Source organism: Coturnix japonica, chromosome 3 (assembly GCF_001577835.2).
Source record: "Coturnix japonica isolate 7356 chromosome 3, Coturnix japonica 2.1, whole genome shotgun sequence".
NCBI lineage: Eukaryota > Metazoa > Chordata > Aves > Galliformes > Phasianidae > Coturnix > Coturnix japonica.
In genome coordinates, this window is record NC_029518.1 from 15,083,558 (window position 1) to 15,110,039 (window position 26,482).

The following is a 26,482-nucleotide window of genomic DNA, read 5'->3' on the forward strand; positions in this document are numbered from 1 at the left end:
ATCTCATCACTGGAGGAGGAAAGTATATTCTCCCTTAAGAACAATCTTATGATTCATTACTACTATATTTTTCTGTGTGAGCTTTTTGAGTGCCAGACCTCCCCTTACTTTCCCCCACCCCCAACAAAAACCAACCCCCCTGTCTTCAGCTTTATATAATATTGCTGTAGGTGGATTTATCCAGAATAATAGTTGGCTTCAACAGTCACAGCTTTATGTCTATAGAACTGTTGCTAATGTACATTTATCCAGCTATTTGTTGAGTTTGGATTTTGGGAAGAGGGCTCGTATGCTTTGTTTCCTAAGGTTCGGTAAGCGCTGTTTAGTATGAATCTTCCCTCCTGTGGATATAGTTTCACATGCTTAGTTCAGTGAGTTTACTTGGAAATAGATAATCATTTAATTGAGTGAAGATTTAGATTGTCACTTTAGTTCTGCAGCCCACTGGCCCAGTGAGCTGGCAGTCGGCCCCTGGAAACAGCTGCGTGTTTTGGCAGCAGCCTTTGGAGCTGGAGGGAGGTGTCTTGCTTGTCTTCCCGCATACCCGGCAAGAGCTTCTGTTGCAAAGATGTAGGCTGGCCAGAATGTAACGGCTCCTGGGGATGTTACACCAGGAAATACGCCAGAAGAAGGAAAAGCTGTAGAGATGTGAGTCAATGAAGGATGCTCTAGAAGACATAGAGACATGGTGAAGAGGTGCTGAACCTTTTCCTTTTGTTCCGCAGCATTGGAGAACTTGCTCATTCCCAGTCTGTCTGAAAGTGTGTCCTGTAATCATACCATAGTGGCTCTTGCATGGTGAAGGAAGTCGTCTCCTTACATCAGACAGTAAGGTCCTGCAGTGAAAGGAAAACAAGCATTCACAGAGCCTCTGTGGGCTATAAAGGGGTCACGTATAAATTCCGAGATGAGTGAAGACCTTCCTCCTGTTGGAAATACAGCAGGGAAGTGAAATAAACATGAAGAGCAAAGAATACAATAGAAGGCACTCTTCTGTTTCAGTTGGCTCCTGTCCCTTTTGAACTGAAGATTGTGTATAGTGGAGGAATATGAAGAGTGTGGGTGAGGTGCTGGTTAACAGCCCTTCGTTAAAACTTGGAGCTTTCCTTGGAGAAGGTAAAACAAGGGAAGAAAACAATGCCTGCCTTTTTTTTTGTTAGACCTGTCAGTGGCGTGATGCTGAGGTACACGCATGGCTGTTTGATTTGCTGTAGCCTTTTGAGGACAGGAGCTCAGCTATGGCTCTTGTTTTAAAAAATGAGATTCTGGGGAGGGAGTCTTACGTATTTATAATGCTCATTGGCTGCTATACTCAAATAAGCATTGAAGAGAAGGCCTGAGAATCCGTATGTACAAGAGAACGTGCCTTCCTGCTGTTCTTCAGAATAAGTAACAGTCATTTTAGAACGTAGAACTTTTACTAAGAGAAAGAAATTGAATTTGTCTCCCTCCGTGTAGTAAAGTGCAGTTATTGAACGCTGAAAAAAGAACTAGCACGCTGTGATGCTTTAATTTGTTTCTGATAGCAATGGTTTCATTTGTCTGTCTTAAATGCTGCAGCCTGGTAAACAAAGTGATGGATGGTGGGAGCTGTTAGCGGGAGGGGAGTTTGCTGCCTTCAAATTGGTACCTGGATAGGAAAATTATAAGCAGGGAATGTGAAAATTTTAGTTTTAGGATTTGTGTGAAATGAAGGCAGAGTGCTTATTTTGTAATAATCAAGTAGGTCAAATGGAAATGGTTGGTATTTGCCTTTTTTAAAGGATGTGAATCATCCTGTATCTTTGTACGGGTAAGAATTACCCACTGCTATTAAGAAAATAATTTTATTTTAAATGGAGTGTAAAATATTAGTGATCGAGACTTTTGCGTAGTATTTCCAGTTGTAAGGCATAGCTTGAGAAGTGGAACTCAAAATAATTAGGACAGCTGCTAAAGAAAAGCTGGGAGTAGCAGTGAAGGCGGCTTTGTTTGTGCTTTAGATTGTGCCACTTAAATTCTGAGTAGTTGTAAAATAAGTAGTGTTTTTTCTTATGTTGGAAAATAGAAATTGTGTAAAAACGGAGCTTTTCCAGAGCTTAGACATGTGGAAGGACTGTGATAGGGCAGAGGATAAGAAAGCACTGAAAAAGAGCGTTTGACTTTGGTGGTCTGTCCTACTAATTAAGTCTTCTGATCACTGTACCATTACCTAATCATTCTCTGATACTACCTTACTATAATTGAAATGTATCAGCTCATTGTCTCAATTTTTAATAGAATCTAAATGTTTGGTTTTTGTTTTTTTTTTTGTCTGCTGCATGATTGTGAATCTGAGGTGAAGTTATTTTTTGACGGGAACTCTGCAGGCCACGTGGCTCTGTTTCCAAATCAGTATCTAGGCGCTGTCACTTATGGTTTATCATGCCTATGGTGAACCCAGATTCAGACTTAGGAAAACTGTTGTAGGTTCAAACTTCTCTGTAATGTGGAAAACCACTAGTTTTTACTTTGTGAACAATGCTGAGTATTTCTGGATCTGAACATTGGTAAGATTGTTGCCAAAATAGTCTAAATAGGGAAATCTAATATGTTTTTGAATTGCACTCTGCTCAGATGAGGGAACGCCATCCTACCTGTGCTGTGCTTTTTAATACGACTTTTGAAGCTCCTGAGATTAGATATTTTATTCACAGGAGTAGGAGAGTCTTTGCGGCTAATGTTTCTCTCTGGACCAGATACGGACCAGATGTGGTCCTTTAGGTCTAAGTGGTAGATTTTAAGATGTGTATACTGTACTTCTTTTCCCAGTATAGTTCATATGTTATAATTTTACTCTACCTGTATTTAAATTATTTCTGTCTGGAAAAAAAGGTGGCCTACTGAAAGGTTGTTCTCCTGTTATGAGCTTAGATTGTGAGACTAGAATAAATGTCATTTTAGAGTTGAGAGTGTATTTCTTCATCTGATCTTGAATCTGTTGCTGCTGTAAGAAGCGTGATTTCTTTATTCTCTCTTCTCCACTATTCTGGTGTCGAGCATTTACTCTGTTTGCTGGAGAGCTGTGGGGGAAGTGTGGTGGAAATTGTGTTTTGTCAAAACCGTTGTCATTGAAAGCTAGCAAAGCAGCTGGATGTGTTTCTGTGTTTTCTTGTGTCTGGAGATGAGATACTGGGAAATCTCTTGATTCTTGTCTTTTTTTTTAGTAGGGCTGTGTGGGGAGTTGTGTTCTCCACTTTGATATTTTATGGACAAATATTTCATGACTATCCTTCTGTGATTCATTTAAAAAACTAAATAAATGCATGTCTCCTCAGCGTTCTCCGTCCTCCAACTGGGTGCACCACATTCTTTGCAAGCCAGGCATCTCATGTGTTTTCTGTAATGCTGGGTCTGCTGGAGTGCAGTGTTCAGAGAATTTGGCATACTGATAAGAAATCATTCCTTTCTATTTTTATGTCCTGTCTGCATCTGGACATTTCCTGCAAAGACAACTTGTGTTGTCCCATCCACACCCCTCCAATAAATCCTGTTTCCAGTACATTCTGCTTTCCTTAGTTTCATTTCTGTTATGATGCCATTCATGGTATTCTCCCTTTAACTTTAGGCTGTGCCTTAGCTTTCAGATGACTGCTGTAATCAGGATTAGCTGTGGACGTCAGTAAAGTCCCCTGATGTTGAAACTGCAGTTTTCAGTAATCAACAGAACCTTTCCTTAGGGAGGAAATGTAAATTCCAGGTGCTAACTGATGTAAAATACATCAAAATGGAAAAGCATTTTGTTTATGAGAAGATAAACTTCTGTGCGCTGAACCTCATCTATGTGTGCCTGCATGCATTTGTATTTGTTTCCTCATATATGTTAACAGGAGCCGGGGCATTCCAGTCTTCTTGTAGAAGTAGTTGCCCTTTGGAAAATGCAAGTTGTATGAAGCTAGTACAGCTCCAGATTCTTTGTTCTTCACTGTTGGTCCAAAATGTTGTATATTGCTTTAGCATTTGATTAGAAAGTTCTTAAGTGGTGAAGAGGACAAAAGAAAATATGTAAAGAAAACTGCTAAGAAAAGGTGCAAAGAAAGGAAATGCTTTTTTTTATTAGTAGTTGTACTGTACTTGTCTATACTGCACGTGCTCAGAAGATTGCCTGTTAGCAAATTGTCGAATGATAGCAGTTTTGAATTAATGGAAAGTGAGTAAGATGCAAGGAGCGCTACCTTAACTTTCTCAGTGAAAAGAATTTTAATGTTCTGATCCGAAATACTTGTATTTTAACAGTGAACAGAGTATCTGCCAAGCACGAGCTGCTGTAATGGTCTATGATGATGCCAATAAGAAATGGGTACCAGCTGGTGGATCAACTGGATTCAGCAGAGTTCACATATATCATCACACAGGCAACAACACATTCAGAGTTGTGGGCAGGAAGATTCAAGATCATCAGGTAAGTGAATCTCTGAAAAATTTGAATAAGAACTTCAAGCTAATTTTTTTGCTTCTTGTTAACACTAAGAAATACATCTTCAGAAATTTGGGAGCTACAAATAGTAAATTTACTTTCATTTTTAACTTGAATGATGAAACTTTATTATAACTTTTCCCCATAAAACTAAACTCTTTGTATATCTTTAAAGTGATTCTCCTTGTGCAGTCTTTAGCATTCCGTCCTACAGGAAATGCAGGGAGGAAGAATAGTAGTGTAGATATAGGTTATGTGGTTCTCTTTAAGCCAAAGTTTAAATCTAAGGACTTCTATTCTTGCTTCTTGCTTCTTCTTGCTCATTTCCTCAGGTCAGTTTATTCCAAAAAACATCTACTACCCTGAGGACTGGAGAAGGGAGCAGTAATGATTAAACTGTGATTCCTTGCTGAGGAATTTAATAGATCTTGATTAAATAACAGTCTGGCACTCTGTCTTAAAATTTGCTCTGCTTGGAGTTATCTTTTTGTTTGAGGAAAATTTCTATCTATCACTCCTTTCCCAGCATTTCATGAAATGATTCTCTTCTGTTGATCTTCTGTCATGTACGTGAGGTGTAGTCTGAAAATACCTTGTCTGATTTCTCACTAAGAACTTGTTGAAATAAATAATACCTGTGTATTCATCTAAGGACAGGTTTTTTTGGTGTTTTTTTTTTTTTGTTAGCAGAAAATACTGAGAAGATATTGTTATCCAAGTGCAATGAGATCTTAGTGGATGGCTGATAATAAATGGTTGCTGTACTGGTAGAATTTATCACCTTTTGTGTGAGCTGTAACAGTCTTGCAGGATGATACCTTATGATGTGTAGTAGAAGTCCATGTAAGCTGCTGCTGAAAGCACTGCAAGCTAAGGGATGCAGCATCCACAGGAGGAAGGTGATAATTTCATGAAAAATATACATGTATTCTAACAAGTACTCTGAGATTAATAGAAAACCAAGGCAGTTTCTGAAATCCAGATGCATTTTCACAACTACTTTGCTACTAAAAGTCAGAACTCTTTATATTGCTCCGTAAAATCTAAATGAAACTTGCAATGAAGCAGCAATTTTATTTATTTCGTTTGTTAACTGTTATAGGTGGTAATAAACTGTGCCATTCCAAAAGGGCTCAAGTACAATCAGGCTACACAGACCTTTCATCAGTGGCGTGATGCTAGACAAGTGTATGGTCTGAATTTTGGCAGCAAAGAAGATGCCAACGTCTTCGCAAGTGCCATGATGCATGCCTTAGAAGTATTAAATTCACAGGAAGCTGGTAAGTCTTTTAACTTCTTTTTTTTTTAAGTAGAGATCAAATAGGGATGGAAACATTTGAATGTTTATGCAGAAAAGTCAGTAGGTCTTGTTTCTAGTCATGATTAAGCCTCTAGTGCATTTACTTCTTTGGGTGTTTTGTGCTGCTGATTAACAGCGATTCTTAATCTGATGCCATCCATGTGGATGCAGCTTGTAAAAACAAAATCTATTTTCATGGTATCTCTTATACGTAGAAACTTACTGACTTCATGTTTTTTGGGAAACAAAAAAAATTACCTTATCAAGAAACATGTAACTCTTAATCAGGGTACTTTTCAGGATTTCTAAAACTATTCAGTGCTTTAAATGCGTGTCAATGTTTTTTCCTTCCCAGGAGTAATTGTTTATTATGAACATCTTAGACTTTTTTTTAACCTCTGAACTTTGGAATTGTCCTGTTGACAGTGAGATAATGTTCTTACCATACAAATTTTTGGCTTCAAAACTTTGGATCCTAGGAGTAACGTTGAGATGAGCACATACAATTTAGACAACGGATCTATTATTTAATTTGCTGTCTTTCAGTGGGAGAATAGGCGATGCTGAAGATTTAAACTCTTAGTGGTGAATTTAGTGAATTTTGGTCTTCGTGTGATATCCATAATCTTTTCTAGATGCACATTACAGCAAATTGATCAGTATAGCATTGGGACACCCTCAGATGGAGGTTTTATTTTACAAGACTTTCTAGAGACTTTTGTGTTCATGTAATCAAATAGAATTCTTTTGTCCTCATTAAATTTTCAAGTTTGCCCTTGTAACAAGAGAAAGTACTTCTGTGCCAGGTTTCCCTTGTAGAAGAAATGCTGCGGGTAACCTTAGTGCAGCTATCTTGACTACAGCAAAAAAACCAAAAAGGTGACTTTTCAGCTCCTTTTCATTCTGATAGTCATTTCAAGAACTTGCCTTTTGAGTCTAAGCTGTCTGCACTTAGAGGGATGATGCATTCTGCAGTGCTTGTATATGAGGTCAAAAAATAAATGGTAGTTAGACTTAAGATGTCTTTTGCCACCTAAAGTAATTCAACTGTGTATCCTTTTCTGCCTGCATATTTTCTCCTCTTAGAGTTGTTTTTTCCTTAAGGACTATCTGATTGTAAATGTTTTATATGCTTCAGGTGTTTATTATCAAACCACCAAGCTTTACAGTGCTGCTTGTAAAAAGCATTCACATGCGTACATATAATTTGTTTTAGTACATGAAGGTCAACACGTTATATACTGGTTGGTTTTTTCTTCTGATTCAACTGCTAGACTTGTAAAACATTTGTATGATGTACAGTCTTAGCTGTTGTGATACTGCTTCAGAAATGTGTACCTAAAGAAGAGAGCTTGTCTCTCCTCTAAAATAAAACAAAGGAAACTGCTGTTTCTTGGTGTATCTGGAGGAGCATTTAAAATGGGTGTAATAAAATCCAGCATAGATAACCTCAGTTCTGCAAAAATTGCTTACAATTGAGCTATGATTCTTGCAGTATCCTTATTTCCCGCAGTGTTTTCTCATTTTGGCAATTCCTTTCATTAGTGTGGTTATATTTATTCATAGAAGGAGATCAGTTTTAATGCTAGCTGAGTGCACTGGTAAGAAATTCATAAAGATGTAGCTGAGTTTTAAACTTTGTGCTAAGGTTCACAGAAATCTAAATGACTTCTGGGGAATATTAAAGATTATTTTGATTTGCTTTTGGTTTGCAAGGGAGCTGTTAGAGAGCTCTCTCTATTTTTAAGATCATGTAGTCTTCATCTCCTTCTCTTGCATGTATTGGAAAAATGTCATTGTTTTCTACTCATAGTGGCCTCTCTGGAAGCTTAGTTTAGGATCTCTCTCCCTCTAGTGGACCTGCAGGAGTAGACAGGGTGAGTGCAGCACTGAGCACAACAGGCTTTTTGTCATTTGAATGAACGTGTAGAACACTGAGTGAAAGCGTTGGAAGTTGGAGTAAAAGAAAAACATTATTGCAACCAGCAACTTTCTGATTTATAAAAATAAAACCAAAGCATTTTCCTTAAAGCTGCCTTCCTTGTTAGCAAAACTGTTTGAGATGTGCTGCATGTCTAGCTTTTCTCTCTGCCTGGAGTGCTGATCATGTGATTGTTGCAATTTCTCTTACATTTGAACGTTGGATACTGGAATAAATGCAAAACTCAACGTGTTCTCACTCGATTTTGCATGGCTGCAGTAGCTGTGCAAGCAGCCCCTGTGCTTCTGCTGACCAGCTGAGCGGACCACCGGCTCTCTGCATGACAGAACAGAAGGACAGCGTGTAGGGAGGAATCCTTATCCTGGGATTTGAAGGCAGCCTACTGAGGCTATAAACTCCAGCTTGGGAGATGTATTAAAAGTAAACCAAAAGTTGTTCCTGGCCCTCACTTGGGAAATTTTCAAAAGACTTCATTTCATTAAAGTAATTGTTGCAGGCAGTCAAGAGGTACTACACCTTATCCAGATGACAAATATGTCATCAGTTTAAGAGGTCATCTGAAGAGGATTTCTGGGTTAGAGGTTGCATGCTGTGTGTTCCAGGTATTCAGTAATTGGTCTTAATTGTCTTGAGTAAAGATAAGTGCTTGCTGTGTAATGAGTTGCACTACAAATACAAAGTGATTCTGGAACAAGAGAAGAGTGGCAATGAAGGAAAGCAGATGAGTGAGAAAAGGGAGTTGTAGGTTGCAAGAAGGAACAGATATCATTCAGCTTTACTGCAGAACGTGCCTTCCATTGTATTTGGAAGTAGTATTATTTTGGAGCACCTTTGTCTTTAGGCCCAGGAAGGCATTGCTAAAAGGAGAAGGAAACAAATATGGGACTGATATTTGTAGTTTGCTTCTTAAAGTTGTTAGCAGACAAAAGCTGCAAAGAGGTAACTGGAAGATGTACAACTGTCAATAAGCCCATACTGATTCTTTCTGATATAATCATATGCATGTAAGATTCGGTGTGTTTGTTGTTTTTTTGGGTTTTTTTTTTGCCTTACATGATGTGCTAATTCATATGAAACTCAGGAAGAAAAGGAAATGCTTTCCCTCCCAAGATATTCTTATTTTGCTGACCCAGCAGTAAAAACAAAGTGGAAATTGCATTTATTTAAAGTGGTTAGTAACCCCAGGAGTTAGATTGTTTAGTTATTAAATAATCAAACCTTTACAGAGAAAAAATGCCTGCTTTACACACAGCTTTGGAATTACAGCTACATGTGGTTCTTTCTCTTTTGGCAAAGATAGTTAATTAAATCCTTGAATGGATTTATTCATATAATAGACTGAATAGTTTAGCATCTTTGGGAAATACAAACTGGGCTGGAAACTGGAGTTGCCTCATGATATATAGAGATCATAGAGGTGTAGAGATTATAGGAGACTGAAATGAGAAGTACATGAGAAGTAGGGAGAAGGAGAGCTTCTCCTCTTGTTGTTGTGTTTCTCATCACACTGGAACTTGTATCAAGAGAAAAATGATTCTGTTGCAGTGGAGTAATTATTCTGTACCTGTCCTCTTGGCAACTCTGGAGCAGGCTGACAGCACTCCCTGTCAGAATGATAGGAATGTGATGTGGTATTACCTGTGTTGTCAAGAGCAAGTTAATATTTCTTTTTGGTAGCAAGCTTTTCCTCTTGTTTTCTGTATATTGGATTCATTAAAGAGATCTTTTTGTGTGTGTGTTTTTAGCTTCCGTAATAACTAATCCTGATTTATATGCCAAAAATATTGATACAAAATAAGCTTAACTTCTATTTAGACAAAATATTTCCATTTGAGTTCCACGTAAGATTATCAAAATCATCATCAACTTCTTAATATTGAGAAGGGCAGGGAGGAGTTGCTCAATTTTCAGTAATATGCTCACCTTTAAGAATTGCCTGTGTGATGTTTCTGATTTATGTGGCTCTTGAGGATAAGTGTTGTATCAAATTGTTAATTTAAATTGTTGAGGTGTGGCTGTCAACCCAAAGTATTTCATGAAAAACTGATGGTTGGTCTTAACTGAATAGTAACCATAGGTAGAAATATATTTTATGGATGAAATTCTGTTTAATAAACATTGGATTATAATATATTTTTCTCTTGAGAGTTACATTAAATATTCCCAGTAGAATTTGTAGCTAGACTAAATCTGAAACCTTTTCTAAATAGTGTTGTCATGCAGTCATGAACGTAATTGTGGAAATATCACTTTGTTATAAAGGTTCATTTCTTTAGCATTATACAAAAACAGTTATTGTTTATAAAATAGATACTTATAGAAATTTCCACAGAATTGAGGAAAAATGTAATAAATACCTTGCAGTAGATTGATATATTTAACTTTTGACTTTGCTTCTTTGTAAAGATGAACATTGTTATTTTGTTAAGTGACTTTAGCACCACATTCTAGAAGCTTTTGTCTCTGTTTCTCATATGTAGAAGGGTGGTAGAGAAGCCACAAGCTTAAGGTCTCCAAACAAGCTTGTTCCCAAGCCAAGTGTAACACCCAGCAGTTTTATTTTCAGGGCTGTGCTGCTGCTGATAAGGAGGCTCTGCTAGCTTTGATAGAAGGCTTATCTCTACTCAAATTCAAATGTATTTTTAAATATTTTCAAAGGTCTTTTTTTATTTTTGGCCCTTTTCTATTACCTTGATCAACTAAAAGTATCTCTGAAGTGAAATTAAAAGTGTTGGCTTTCTGTATAAAAAGAAAAATATATTTTTCTGTATAAAAAGAAAAGTAATCTAATTACCTTTCTGCTAAAATAAATTTTAAAAAGTCTATTAACTCAACTGAAGGCACTTATAAAATGGGAGCCACATATGAGGATGTAGATAGAGTTAGAAATGACATACAGACTTGAGTTTCAACAGGGCCAAGTTGAGTTTCTATAGGGCCAAGTGTCGGGTCCTGCATTTTGGTCACAACAACCCCTACAGGCTTGGGGAGGTGTGGCTGGAAATCTGCCTGATAGAAAGAGACCTTGGCTACTGATGGGCAGTTGGCTGAATATGATCCAGCAGTGTGCCCAGGTGGCCAAGAAGGCCAATGGCATCCTGGCTTGTATCAGGAATAGTGTGGTGAGCAGGAATAGGGAAGTCATCCTGCCCCTGTACTCTGCATTGATGAGGTCTCACCTCGAGTACTGTGTTCAGTTTTGGGCATATTTTCTATTTTGGGGATTGGTAGTAGGAAGTAGAAGTCTGCTTTCCATTCATTTAAAAAAAGGCTAAGCATTTATTTTATAATCATATTATAAAAGTTCTTATGTTCTACAGCAGAACTGAATCTTTTTGTTCTGTTTTTGAACTCTTGTCTGGTGTGTGTTCTTTGCTTAGTAGATCTATTCAAGTTGTCTTTTATAACCTTTTGGAAAAGGCTTTCATTACTATTCTTAATGCACTTACCTTTATAGCATATGCCTATACAAATTAAGTTGCTGTCTTCTTTCATTCCATATGTCCTTGGAAAGTCATTCCTACTTGGATTGGAATATTGGACTACCTAATGGATATGTTATGTAGTTTTGGCTCTGATACACTGAGAAATTAAGCAATGGGAATTCTTAATTACTGTGTTGTTTTTATAACCACTTCTCTGTATGTCCTCACCTCAAAATAAAAGTGCTTCATTTTTGCACATTTGTTGGCTTGACCCTACCCCTGTATGATTAGCTCTGAAGCAAGTCTGTCCCGGTAAATGAAGAGGTGCACTTGTATAGACCTTGTACAGGTCCTTGAATAGCCTGTAGTTCATGGATTGTTCCTATATCAAATAGCAGATACCCTGCTGTTTTGTAGGGTTACTGTCTTACAGGAATATAATGTCTTCAGGGGCTTTGTCAATGCTACTAACGTAAGACAAGGGGCGTTAAAAGAGGCAAAGTGAAGAGTTTGAAGTAAAACTCCAAAGCAGGACAGCATAATTGCAGAGATGGGGGGAGAGGTGGGAGATTTGGGGGAGGAAACAGACTGAAAGACATTGAGAAAATCACGTGTTTCTGCTGCCAACTTGCTAACTGTACCTTCCTAGCATTATGCAACTGGAATTAATAAATTCGGCTCTTGAACAGTCATATGGAGTTAGGAAGTCAATTTTAGAAAGGTGATATTGAGGATGCTTAATTTGGCTCATGCAGCTGCCTGCGGCCTGATGTCCTGCTTTAAGTGGTGCCAATAGAGTCATCTGTGGGAAGAACCAGGACAGATCGTGACCTAGCGGGGGGAAGCAACTTTGGCAGGCTTTTCCCTTGAGGGGATTCCTGATGCATTGGATTTCCAGTCCATCTCTAATTAGTCAGTTATCCAAACTGTTGCAGAGGAAAGGGGATGCAAAGGTGAGAACAGGCTGGAAGGTGGAAAGTCTTTAAAAGGAGATGGTTGTGAACAGATGAATATGAAATCATATCCTCTGTTAAAATATACCAAAGTGTATTATGTGTACATTCTTGAGAGATGGAAAGATGTTAGGTTTTCCTTGCATTCCAAATATGTGGACCATTAAGCCTCATGTTGTATTTGGCTTGTACTGATCTTTCAAGGTAGATTGATCCTGTAGCTGCTTCAGGCTTCTTCCATGCAGGGTCTGTGAGTGCATCACTTCAGGCTTGGTGTTGCTGATAATTTGTTTCCTAAAAGCCTTTGTTATGCTCAGGTTGCATTTTCTCATGGCAAAAATATGAGGTAAAACCCAACTGTGTTAATTGTTAGCAGGTGTCTGTGTTGGGTTTCTTGCATGTATATATGCAAATGATGTACCAGAACTTTCTAGGGTGGGTTGGTTCGATTCTGCAAGCTTTGCTTGTGTGTTTCGGCACTGTGTGTTCTAGGAGGAAGTTTGAAGCAGTGAGACATGAAGCTGTGAACCATGGTAGAACATAGTGATTTTAAATACGAATTCTATGTGTAGAATAACAAAAGCAAGATACAACAACTGGTCTGTGTTACTTCATTTCCCTCCTTTCCCTTCTGTCTTCAGTGAGCACTTAAAACATGGGTAGGCTTAATGACGTTCTTTCTACTATTTTAGTTCCGAATAGTTCCAGTTAGTGAATGACCGTAGCCATCATCAAAAGCTGTAGTCTTTTTTTCTAACTTCTGTTCTTTGCTTTCTAATGCTCAAACCTATGTAGTTTGTTCTGACAAATTACAGGTCTCTACAGCACTTAGTGGCATCCAGTACCTTCGTGCAGCCATACAGCTGCTCCTGGCTAGTGTCTAATTCTCACAGGCCATGAAAGGCTGCAGCATGGTGCAGACAGCCAGGCTGCTTCCTGGGCTGCCTGAGGGCTTCAGTCACAGCTTAATGGGCATAAAAGGCTGGCAGCTGTCATGCAGGGGAGACGAGCAGAGAAATGTGTAATTTCAGAAGTTTTAAAGCACAAAGCTTTCCAGATGAGTGGTATATTTCCGCTTACTGACAACTTTATTATTAATTATCATTATAGGTAGATCTTTTGCATTAACAATAATATAGATTCACATTTGTTGAGAGCTCTCAGTGATGGTCCGAGCTAAAGTAAAGCATCGAGGGCACTGTTGTGCACTTAGACATGAGGACCTGATGCTTGCTGAAAAGAATAAATAAGAAAGGTAACCTCTGTAATACACTTCCTGCTTCTGTATTTTGTAAATAAGTTTATACGCTACACTCTTAACTGTAGGATATAGAAAGTTTTAGCATATTCAGTATTTATTGTCTGCATGACACAGTGGAAACAATACAGTGCTGTTTTGAGTATGCAAAGCTTGTTGTGTTGCCTTTGAACAGGTCACTTGTTCGCTGAATCTAGGGCAGATTAACTGTCCTTGACATCTCAATGTGTTGCACATGGTCTCTTCATGTTTTGGATGACTTTCCCAAGTTCAGATGGCAAACAACATCTACATTTTGACATTTGAGATGGATGAGATCTCATTACAACCCCCCCACTCATAACTACTTTGGTGGAATCTTGGCAAGAAATTCCTGTTTTGCTCTGGGACCTCCTCGGAAGGGGATCGATTTTTATTAGTTCTAATTCTCTTTGATTCTAAGTTCTGTAATCTTAGATGTAGCTGCCATCTAGTTGATTTCCTGTTTTACCAACTATTTATGCAGAAAAAAAATGCATGTACTATGTTCTGTATGTAATTCCAATTTTCTGTCCTTCAATTTTGTTAGTTCTTAAATAATTTTGTACTCTATAGGTGTTTGCAAGCAAATAGGAAAGCTTCTTTGCTTTTAGAATTGCCCGCCAGTCAGAAGTCATGGATGAGTGATGTCCTTCTGGTTTACATCTCTGGTGTTTAGTAGAACGTGCAGTTTTTGCAGCTGTTGTGTGCCTTTTTCTCTTGACACAATACTTGACTACCCCAAAAAGGGAGTTTTTCTGATCCAGGTTGAGAAGCTAAAATTGGAGTGAATTTTGGTGTGATTTGTCAAAACATATTTTATTTTCCTTCTTTCAGTATGGCGATAAGCTTCTGATGTTTTTTTTCTCCTGTTCTTTCTTTCTTTTTCTTTTTTTAACTTCCAGTGTTCTATTTAGGTGAGTGCTATAGTTTTTGAGCCTTTTCTATTCCTCAAGAACATTTGTTCACTGTTGTAAGAAAACAGCAGACTTGGGTGCTTTTCAAAGCTTTCGTTAAGTCCCATCATCTAGAAAAAATTTGTTTTGCGCTTCTGTGAAATTTTCATCCATGTGAAATAAATCCATTTTGCAGATCAGGTAACGTTTGTTGCAGCTTTTATTTGCTGTATTATGTTGTTGAGCTTGTTTGGCTTATAAAGCAGGCAGTAGACAGCTTCTATGTCATGCGATGGCTGTCCATGTTCTTTGATTGTTGCACCTTTTTTTCCCTCCTTCACAAAATAGAAATCCAAACCATTGATTTATGATCTGTCCTCACTTTTAGGTCCTACATTGCCTCGACAGAATTCACAGCTTCCCTCTCAAGTACAAAATGGTCCATCACAAGAAGAATTGGACATCCAGAGAAGGTATGGTACTGTAAGTGAGCAAGCTGTTCAACTGAAGGATGTAGTAGCTCTTCACTGATAATGAGAAATTAAATGATGAGGACCTAATGATCTCTTCCACTAGAGCAGCTTATGCTGGGGATTTTCAATAGCGCAGCTTTGCTTTATAAAATCTTCATATCTAGATCACTTGTTCTTGGTCTCCAGCCATTAAAATATTGCAAGGCTTGATGCTGTTGGCCTGTCATGAAGGAGCTGATGTTCAGATTGGAAACCTTGAAAGATTTCACCACTGTTATCCTCAGTGAGACTGTTTTTTTTTTTTTACCAGTGACTGTTGTAGCTTCAGGTTTTTACACCTGCTTCTAAAGAGGAAAGCAAAAAGCAAGCAAGGAAGTAACTTTTAACCTCTGGAAATAGATAATTAAATAGCCAAGAAGGGGAATGGGTTATTTTATTTCTACTGGGTGTATGCGGTAGATCAAAATATCATATAGGAAAACTAGAAAATTTGTTTCCTTTATACTATCTTTGACAACAACAAAACACCCTACGGCCTTCATTTTCAGCTTCTAGTGTATGAATTCAGAAAACCATTAGTGTAAATTGCAACTGTAGCAATAGAAGTCTGTGTTCCTCTGGCCAGGTGGCAATCCTATAAGCAGTTTTCTGTTCAATGAGAAACCTCTGAGCCTTGTCCTTTGTCCACTTTGTCAGACCTGTAACATTTTTGACATGTAGGATTTTTTTTTTTCCAGTTTGTTTTCATGATTAGTGTGTCAATCATTTGGCCACATTCTGTGAACAAACTTCCAAACTGTCATATTTCTGCTTTTATTGCCTGTCAGCACAGATTAGTGCTGTCTGTAGAGCGTGTGGGATGGTGGTCTGTGAAATGGCAGGGTATTCTAGGTTAGTGGTATCACACTGAGTTGAAAGTGAAAAACAAAAGTCTTGGAGTGTCTTCACTGCCATTGAAGCAGTCCTGGATTATCTTACCATCAAACCACTCCCAGGAGATTAACTGTTCCAGAAGGGTTGCTGGGAATGATTTGGGTTACACAGAGTACAGATGCAGGGAGTGGGGTCCTTGAATGGAAAGTAAGTGGCTCAGATTGACAGTGTAATGTATGTAATAGTTTTCAGTGCTAACAGGAAAAATGTTAATGCACTGGGTATTACTGGCAATGGTACTGAAGATTTTTCTGTTTTTACACTTTTTTGCTTAGTTTATGTAGAGGTGAGTGAAAACAGATGGCCAATTTACAAACAATTCATATTAGATAAATTCATTACACATGTGGAAAAAAGTATTGACATCAATATTGGTCACAATTGTCCATGTCTTTCCAGCAGGATGTAACACTTCTTAAATCTGAGGAGGAATTGTTTTATCTGACAGTTCCCTTGTTTAAAAATGAACATCAAGAAGCTCATTACAAATCTGCCTGTTTAAGGTGTTTACGTGTAAACCTGCTGTCATGGTAAAGGTCTCTTTTCATGTTCCTTTCCTTTTGACAGATTTTGAAACAGCTGTTTTCTTTTGATCTTTTTTGTTCCACTGTAATGTTTTTTAATGTTATTTCCCTTTCTGTTCCTTTAGAAGGCTTTATTAATTGAAATTTCTAGTGCTGGAAAACTTAGCAGAAAAACATTGTAGATGGGAGTCACCAGAAGGAAGTGCTTCCCTGCATGAAGAGCTCTGAAAGTCCCTTGAAAGTTCTTATGCATAAAGGCCGTATTATTAGGTGCCATTCTTATAGCTTCACTTTTTATTTGATCTGTGTGCTCTACTTGTTTTCATCTAGCATAATGTCCTCTTTGAAGTCTGGTCCTGGTTTTGATTTCTTTTTTTTTTCTGCCCATGAAAAAAGATAGGGAATGACAATGAGTACTTACGTTCATCGCCAGATTGTGGAAAAATACTGCTTTTGTGACAACAAGCCTAAGAAAAACACAGTTTTATCAAAACATATCACACATATTCTGCTGTCTTTCTGGGTTGTTTTTTTTTTTTTGTCCCTGTAAACATGTAGCTATAATACAGTTCAGTTAACTTTGAGCTACATCTTTTGCACTAAGTCTTTCAGCATTTAGACTGTAATAACAACAGCCTTCCTGTGATAGAGAATAGTAAATAGTTGGGAAGAAAGGTGCTTATGTATTTATTATTTTTGACAGGTCTGTGAGTGACATTTCTAGTCTCAGTAGAGGCAGAGTGGGCAGAATTGGGTACTGTGGGGAGCAGAAGAACATGAGGGCACAGGAGAAAGGGATGAATGCCACTTTGTGGAAAGGAATATGGAGTTGAGATGCATCAGTAGAAATGCAAGCTTTGCAGTCTATCACTTGTGAAATATGTCTCTTGGGATGAGGGGTTTCTGTTTAACATTTGACTTGATAATAATTCTCAGTGCTGGTCTCATCTCTCTTATCTTAAAAATCCCTCAATCCAGGAGCATTTGACCAACTTCCACATTAAAGAAGTTAGGAAAATACATTTTAGATGATTCTAGGTTTGAGAATAAAAGATCTGCTTTCATAAAAAGTGAAGTTGGAAAAGGACCCTGTAAAGATCATCCAGTCCAACCTCCTGCTTTTGAAGTAGGGCTAATTTCAGTGACTTGTAACTTCAGGACTTCCCTAGACACAAATAGACACAAGTATTGCCTCACAAATACTTTGCCACAGGAGTGGCTGGTGAGGAATGGCATTTTAAAGGGAGATCTTCAACTCATCTGATGTTATACTTTGCTTTCATAGCTGTTGAAGAATTTCACTGAATCCAGGAGCGGAAGAATTGAATTAAATCTTTGTAACAGAAGTGTCTTATTTTTTTTCAGAGATTTTTGTTTTAGATGTCTTACCTCTTGAATAAAAGTATTAAAATACTAATTGTACTTTGCAGAATGTTTGCATTAGTTAGTATGCACTGAACAACAGTTCATATGGCCACTAGGACCATATATGCAGTGTGAAACACTGAGAGTTTTATAAGGCCAAGATTATAGATTGAGTGGTTGATGAAATGACTACACCTGGTAAGTTTTTAAATTGTTATTTTCTTAAAAGAAACCTTAGCACAGATGTGTGCTTTCCATATCAAAATAACCAGGGAGTATTTCAGGCTAATTTAACCTTCTTTAACTTGCAGTAATGTAATTGTAACAATAATAAACTTTAAAACATGTAAGCTTCTATTTGATCCTCGGAAGTGAAGGCTTTCTTTTGTCTTAAGAGTTATTTTTCCTCTTGTCAGAATGTTAGGCAGCATATACAAATTCCACTTGTTATTTGGTAATGAGCAACCTCAGTTGACACAGGTATTTGCTAATAGCTTCAGAGTTGATTAACATTTTAAAATACAAGATGAGTTCATGGCATGCCTCTGTGTGCTACTCGTGAGTATAAATTTACCTTCTCTTCTAGCCATGGTAAATATATTGTCAGGAATATGATTCACTGAGTTGGAATCTGGTATGACACTGAGGAATTTATTGAGTTAATGTTTATAAATAACTTCAAAATCATCGCTGCTTCATAAATAAAGAGACCAGGAGCATCAGAAACAGAGGAAGTGTATAGGTTGTAAGGAATAATGAAGGTGTACAAGCCACCTGTTGTCTTTCAGGGACGTAATGGACCAAAAGTTGACCGCCTTTTGTCGTAAGTAATCAAAAATATTAAAAGTTCTCCAAACTCAAGAGCAGAATAGTGGTAGGGTTTTCTTGGTAGTTGTTAAATACTTGAATTTTGCTTACAGCTTTTATTTGTATCTTGGATTGCTTTGATGCTATTAAAGAGAACTTGGCGTGTGACTGCTAGAAAGTAGCATTGGTGTGGTGCTGTATTCATAAAATCTTTTGGGAGACTTCTGGCAGTGGATTGCAGATGTTTAGAGGCTGACAAGGATAGCAGTTCTTATCATGTTTTGAAAGGCTTAGGTGAACAGATTGGATCTTACATATAAAATGTATATATATATTTATTTTTTTCCCAAGACTTGATGTTAATTTATAACCACCTTATCAGGGTCTACGTTTCTGGTAAATTTATCATTTTGAATATAATTCCAACTATTTTAAAAACGTACGGAGATACTGAGAAAAATACACCTGCATCCTGCAATTAAGTAGAAATCTAGTAGATGCAATGTAAAGAAAGGAAAGTTTGCCCATCACTTTCTGTCCTGATTGCCTGCTTTCTACTGTTGGTTTTCTTTTTTTCCCCTAATCTGTGACCTTTCTCTAGTTAATAGCTATATATATTGTTTCCAGTTCTCTTTTGCCTTTGAAGTTTATTTATCTGACAGCTTATTTTGGAAAAGTAGTATTTCTTTAAAGGCACACAAACTGATTAGGTTTAACTGAACAAATGGTTATGTGTGTGAATTAAGTATAGTAATTATCTTCCTAGTTTAGGTTTATAAATGTTCAGTGGAATACTACTATGTGTCTTATAAAGTCCGCATGAAGTTTACATTGTGAAGTCATCATTTAGGTGGAGTCAAAGGGTAGGTGTGGTTTTTCTGTGATCTTTTTGTGGATTCTTTCTTGAGCAGCACATAGGCACAGGGTTCTGGGAAGATGAAATTGTAGCAATACAGCTTAGTTCCCAGGTTGAGTTTGTTGAGGTAGTTTCCTGGGCCATCCTGAGGCAATCTGGATTGTAACAACTTCTGCTTTGCATAGTGGGAAGAGAGGAGAAATAGTCAAAACCAAAGACCCATCACGTCCTAAAGGCTTCAGGGTTTTTTTGCCCTCAAAGTTTCTGGAAAACAGAGTTCTGATATGGTAATGACACTTTGTTTTTTGGTGCCTCATTTTATTTCCATTCACAATTTCCATTCACAGTGATATTTTTGTTAGATCTGTCAAGTCTGACTGGCTAGAGACATAACTGATTTTATGTAGAGGTAATGGGAGTGCAGGCTGGTTACAGCTCTGAACAGTTGTGGAGGTCAGGCAACACTCACGTATTCAGCAGACTGAGAAAAGCTCTCTTCCGTTAAGCAGTCTTATAACTACATTTGCTAAATTACAGCCTTAATTGCTGCGATTATGTATGCTGCTTGAAGGATGGTTCTGCAGGTATGTTAGTTGAAAATGCCTCTTTGAAATCTTACTATTTCCGCAACTTCTTCAGTTCTCTGGGCTTTATTTTTCTGTTTAATGCAAATTACGAAATCGGGGTAAGAAAATAGTCCATATCTTTTCCAAAACTTTAATTTGATTCCATTTTATGAAGCTAGTTCTGTCCCTTCCATGCTCGTGGAAATACCACTGACAGTTTGCTAATGAAAGTAGCTTTTTCTACTATTTGAGATTCTTACTTTTTATTAAAATCTGTTATGCACAGAGGACTTCTTTCAATCTGGTTTCTACCAGTTATGTTCAAGTGTTTTAAAAAATTATGTTTGTTTACTTAATAGGTTTAAAAGACCAAGATGAAGAGAACTGTGCTTAGGCTCCACCAAAGTTCATTAATAGACTGCTTTCCTTACTGGGAATTCTGTATCTAATAATCCTTTGGTTTGTAGTTGCCTTCACATCTTACATTGTGATGGCTAGTTACCAATTATTGCTTGAGTGATGAAAAACTTTGTTTTCCATCTAATTCGTTTTGAAAAGCTTATGACATAAAAGCTCGTTATTAGACCTTAAATCTCTTTTGATCAAGGAAATGAAAGCTGATTAGTTTGACTTTGGTAATGTGAAAAGCCTTAAAACTGCTTCTAAGGAAAGAATAATTAACCAGATAAAACAGCAGAGTGAACTATGGCCAAATAGTGTTTTCTTTTGTGAAAGACAAAAGCCAATTGATGCAGTGTTCTTTAGTGTAGAGCATTTGTCAGACACCAAAAGGGGAAGCTTCTAGTTAATGTGGAAGGATGGAGGACCACTAAGGAAGTGTGAGAAGTAGCAGTTTCTCCTGCATCGGATTGAGGCCAATCACATTTTATCTAGTTTTCCTGAAGAAACCTGTCCTGCTGCTGATGGGAGTTGAGGTACATGAATACAAAGGAGATAAGGAAGAAATGGATTACATTGTGAATTTTGATCAAAATGGAATGAGAAATAACTCATGGCTTCTGCCCTGTTCTTGGACGCTTTTGGAAGGAGTGAAAAACCACTTAAAAACCTGCTTAAATATTGGAAATAGCTGTGATGGCAAATAGACTAGATTAGTGTTTCAAAATCATGGCACGAGTGTGCAATTAAAAGTCCTGTATAATTTTGCATTAAATGGTGTTGAAGTGTCAGCTGTTCTTTGCAAACTTCAGGGAGAAAAAAACAATCACTGAACAGTCACCTTTCTTTACTGTAGATCTCCAATGTGTGTTTCTAGCAAATATTAAGGGCTAAGGAAGGCACACCTTTTTCCCATTCTAATTATTCTGAATTCCCATTCAGTTTATTTCTCTAAACAGCTTAATGGCGATAAACATGGGTTGACTGTACGTAGTTAAACTTATGTTGAGACACTGGGTTGCCACTCTCTGGTAAACTCCAAAAGCTGTCATTGAAAAGCTGAGGTTGGTCCTGCATCTGGAGCTAAGCCTCATGTTGCCTGCTTGCAGCCAGCTGCTCTGTTTCAGTAACTCAGTGGTGAGAGGAGGCGAGGATCATATGTGATGCATTCTGGTAGGTAGGCAGGGACTGCTGGATTAGATAATGGTATCTCTGCTCACATGCTTAGGCTTTCAGCATTTCACAATAAAACTCCAGATGTTGTTGTCTTTTGTATGTTGCTCCATATACTGAGGCAGGGTTAGTGAAACCAGTATAAGAGCTCAGAGCCCTTAAAACACGGGCTTCTTAAATTGGTAAATGTGCTTCAACTTAATGGTCATGAAGCTTAATATGAAGTTTTAGTGGATGAAGTGATGTTTTTGGTGTCTTTGTTCAGTGCACTCCTCTTAAAGTGGTTCTTCCCTATTCTCATTTGCCGTGACTGTCACAGCATTAAACAGACCAAAGAGGGTTGGTTTTACTCTTCATATTCCTCAGTGACTCGATGCTCTCCTTGGACTCATAAGTTACTCAGCGAAGAAATAACAGAATGTGAAATTGATGCGCTCATAAAGATGGCAAACAAATACTAGGCTTTAGCTGCATGCAACTGACCACTTAGTGCGGCAATCTATTCAGTCTGTCCTCAGTGTGCGCACACACACACACACACACACACACACGCACACATATATGTATTTTCTGCAGCTTTTGTCTTGATTCCTTGTTTTCTACAGTGAGGCTTAAAAAAAAAACAACTTCGAGTTATTCTCCGATTGGCTTGGAATGTTGATCTGCTCAATGCCTGTTGTATTGTGATGTGATAATAAAGATTCTTCTTTCTGTACTGCTTATGGGAATACCTGTTTTTAATGTATCTGGCTTCATGATAAGAAGTCCTTCAGGTTTGTGAGTGAATTCTGTTGTTTGGGCGCATACATGGTGGTCTTGGTGCAGTTTTGTCACCTTTCTAGGAAGAATTTTAATGGCTTGATCCCACAGCCGAGATCAAAATAACCCAGTGTTAGAATATTCAAGATTTGCTGGGACATTTTCAGTGCCTCTTCAGCTCCATTAAAAGTTATCTACCAACCAGGACAATGTACTTTCTCTGTGACTGAGGAATTGTGTATGATCATGAATGTTTGTGTGTTTTAGATCTACCGAATTCCTGGCATCTCAGAAATGCTTTAATTGAGGTGTAAGCATTCTTGTTAACCTCCTAATGCTTTTGCATACTTTTTTTTTTTTTTTAATCTTAGAGGATTTTAAGGTTGTTATGACGTGATAACTAAAGAAAAAACTGAATCATAACTTCTCTGTATTTGCTGAGTAAATGGAAAATTAAAACTCCTGTATGAAAATAAATTGGTAAATGCTGAATCACTTGCTGTTTAATAATGATAATTCTTCAGGTTGCAGGTAGATAAAAATGGTTGTTTTGTAGGTCTTTTTCTGGATCTTGGTAGGCAGCCAGTATGGTTTGGTGTGTGTCCTTTGCTGACTGAAGTATTTTTTTGCATCAGATAAATGTTAAAGCATTCAAAGGCTTAAGTACATTTTGTTTTGACATGTGAACGCTGTGTATATTTGTAGCTCTCTGAAGAGGACAAAAGCCCAGGTAAGCCTTAGGAACACATTCACATGTATTGGGAGAACAAGTCAGTCTCTAACACTGTTTAATTTTGAAGTGCATCTTACACTTAAGCTAAAATTGCATACAAATATATGAAGTATAGAGACAGTATACATTTATGTACAGTTTCTCTCTTGCTATATGTGCACACACACACACCTACATATATGCACACAGCCCTCTCAAATAGTCAAAAAGGCTTTAAATAAAGATAACAAAGTCTACCCTACTGGGCCTGAGCAAGTGTCCATCTAACTTAATGACTCAAACAGGGCAAATATCCAGAACACTTCCCTCTACTGCTCTGCCATTCTTTATGCATTTTTGGTTACAGTTTCTTGTGCTTGACTCAGTTTCTAAGTGCCTTTCCATAGATTTATATTCTTTTGGAATTCTTTCTTCAATTGTTCTGACAAGGAGTTCCATGTCTCGTCTGTCTGATGTGGAGAGTGGGGCACCTCACTGTTTCTTTTCCAAGTTACTTAGGAAATACAAAATGATACAGCTCTTGGTATGGCTTATCACATGGCTCTTATGTGAGAAGGTTATTTTTATAACCTTATATCAAGGTTATTTTTCTCTTTAAAAAAATATCTTGCAATTGCTTGATACATTAGTAAGCTCAATCCATTGGTGATACCTTCTAATTTCATACTATCATGAGTCTAACTTAGTACCTTATCTACATTCTAGTTTTTGGATTGACAATGTGTAGCTTCCTAGATAGACTATGCTAATTTAGAGTGAATGAGTTAACAAGACGAGTGAAGCTGCTTTAGAGTGTGTAAATGCTGATTCCTTCTCTGAATAGCTTTTTTTAGATAGGAAAATGTGTCCACTTGTCATTTATAAAAGAGCCTAAGATGGCTGGGCTGAAGGTAGTCAAGATGAAAACCCTGTTTATCTCTGATGACAGATATTTATCTGAGGGAAGGAAAGTACAGAGGAAAATAAGTTTTGTACAAAACATAGGAAGGTACGAATGTAATGCCAAAAATCTATTCAAAGTATGACGTTTCTGTGGTCTGCATTGTATCCTCTTGATGTTTTATGGAAACCCTCTCCTGGTACCAAAAATATGTTAGTGTAGTTTTTGGTAAACTTGAGAGGTTAAAGATCAAGCAATTAAAATGCAGCATTAATTGCTTTCTAACTGCCATTACAATTTTGTTGTGTGGGAGTGCAGGAGCAGAGCTATTTTGCAGCTTCTCAGAGTATTGAGTAACAAATTCAGTGACAAAGAGTCTGTTTTCCTGTGCATAACTTGAACTTCATTGCTTGTTGTAACAAACTGTTATCGTGTTAGTGGCTTTTTTATATATATATATATTTTTTTTTTTTTTAAGGAGGATCATTCTTCGGAGATAAGATGGACCTGAATAGTAACAACACATAGGCTGGGCCTTCCATTTCTTCTAGTATATTTTGAGCATGAATAGATGTGAAATAGCTAAAGTTCCATTCATTTTCAGGCTAGTTTTACATGGCTCTAAGCCTGTGATGTAGGATGACCAATGACCTTCTTAAATAAAATTGGCCAGTAGCAGTTTATAGACAACATATGCCATAGATTAAGGTGTCTAATTTTAGGTCTCCTTTTTTTTTTTTCCCTTGTATATTTAAAAAAACTGTCTGTGCTTTGTATTTGTTGAGAAATCTTCGGTTTGTATCTCAAGCAGAGCAGAAAATGTCTGTGTGCTTAATATATAGCTTTTTCTTTATAAATGTAATATTTTGGTGTTCTTTTAGTTGAGAGTTAAAATAGTGTGTGATAACTAACGTGTTTTTCAGTGATGTTTACTGACAGGATCATAGTGGTCGCATCTCTTAGGAGGAGGGCATGCCTAATTCTTCTTGTATATTGAGTTCCTTTATTTCAGTTGACTAGAAACATGCATCTTAGTTGACTGCTTAAAAAACCCACATCAAAAGAAAACACCCCATAACAACAACAAAAAGCAACATAGCAAAAAGCTAAAGTGAATATTAAAAAAAAAGAAAAAAGAAATGTAGCTTTGTACAGCCCATGGACTTCCTACTCCTAGGGAATTATTTGTTTCCTCTGCCTATCTGCTTTTGTTCTTCCTCCCTGCATCTTGCACCCTCCTGCTTTCCTTTGCTAGGACATTCAGGAGCTGCAACCTATGCTAAGCCACTGCACAGCTTCCCTGGTGCCTACTCCCAAGATTTCTTACCACTGCCTGATTTTCCCCTGAAGGGTGTTCTCATCAGGATGATAGCTGAAATGCAAATATGTGTAGTATGCAAGTAGAGAAGCACACATAAAGTGTGCACTTTGACACATCTGTAACATTTGGATAAGTATTGGTTGACTAGTTTGTATGAAAGTTTGTTTTTGATTTTTTTATGGGGTGTTATTGCTATTTCACTGTTCTTTTATTTACTATTTCAAGTATAAAATACCATGCAAAGAGCAAATGTAACTCCATATCCTCAGCTCATAAGATTGTATCAGTGACTAAAATATTGCCAGTAGCTTTCTATTCTTAACTCTTGAAAGCTGTCTCTCAGAATGCTACATTGGCTAGAAAGAAACAGCCTATAGGTTCTTTTTTTTTTACAGTAAACATAATACCTTTTACTTAGCTGTGAAAAGTAGCATGCAAAGTTCAGACTTCTATATAGGTGCAGATGTTGCAGTTTTATTCTCACTGTTGCAAAGCCTGTTTGTTATTTCATCCCTTGGTTTTTTTTTTTTTCCTTCCCTCTAACAGTTATTTGATATTTCTGGTTTTCACTTTGCAGCTCAGACTTTTTCCTTTTTTTTTTTTTTTTTATGATTGTAGACAGTTGCAAGAGCAACAAAGGCAGAAGGAGCTGGAACGGGAGAGGCTGGATCGTGAACGAATGGAACGGGAGAGGCTGGAGAGAGAGAGGCTAGAAAGGGAAAGACTTGAAAGAGAGCGCCTAGAACAGGAACAACTGGAGAGAGAACGACAAGAAAGGGAACGACAAGAGCGCCTAGAAAGGGAGAGGCAGGAAAAGGAGAGGCAGGACCGAGAAAGACTTGAACGACTTGAACGGGAAAGGCAAGAGAGAGAACGACAAGAACAGTTGGAAAGGGAACAATTGGAATGGGAAAGAGAGAGAAGAATTTCAAACGCTGGTAAGAAATTCAAAACTGAGTGTGTTCAAGTACCATACTCCTTATGTGTTTGGGTGATGGAGTGAGAGACGACAAAGGGCAGTGAGTATAGTTGTTCGAGAGTAGTCAGTGCTTGACTTGCAGTTGCTGGAATTGCTTCATTTCCTATGGGAAGAAATCCAAGATCTTTGACTTGCCTGTCATAATTTTCCATTAACCCTGAAATAAAATATTTAAATTGTTTGTTCACTCCATTGCTTTACTTATTGGTTGCTTAAAGTACTTGAATCATATTGGGCATCTCCAGCATTGGTTAAAGTATGATCAGTTAAGATTTCTAAATATTTTGTTGTTGTCTGCTCTATTTAAACAAAGTGTGTTCTCAGCACATAACACGACGAGAAAAGATTAGGTTGAGTATGTTAATGTACCTACATAAGGTGAATTAGTACTGTGAGAAATGCCTTCGAGTATGAAGTCTTGCTTCATTATGATTGTAGTAAATTTCAGTGGGATGTATTTGTAGATAATATACTGCCTGTGGAAATG

General features: G+C 37.5%; 1 protein-coding gene across 12 annotated transcripts in view; it reads left to right on the plus strand.

The window, feature by feature from the left end:
• ENAH (ENAH actin regulator) overlaps window positions 1-26,482 on the plus strand; it is a 108,707-nt gene that overhangs the window by 65,645 nt on the left and 16,580 nt on the right. For 5 of the 12 annotated variants that reach the window (XM_032443300.1, XM_032443302.1, XM_032443303.1 and 2 more), the window contains exons 2-5: window positions 4,255-4,420; window positions 5,538-5,715; window positions 14,616-14,700; window positions 25,635-25,954. In XM_032443300.1, the coding sequence (XP_032299191.1) occupies window positions 4,255-4,420; window positions 5,538-5,715; window positions 14,616-14,700; window positions 25,635-25,954 (749 nt within the window). Of the gene's footprint in view, window positions 1-4,254; window positions 4,421-5,537; window positions 5,716-14,236; window positions 14,249-14,615; window positions 14,701-18,239; window positions 18,346-19,192; window positions 19,473-19,716; window positions 19,770-22,025; window positions 22,097-25,634; window positions 25,955-26,482 lie in introns of those variants that run through there. The other 7 variants (XM_032443301.1, XM_032443304.1, XM_015857211.2 and 4 more) reach the window with 5 other exon arrangements.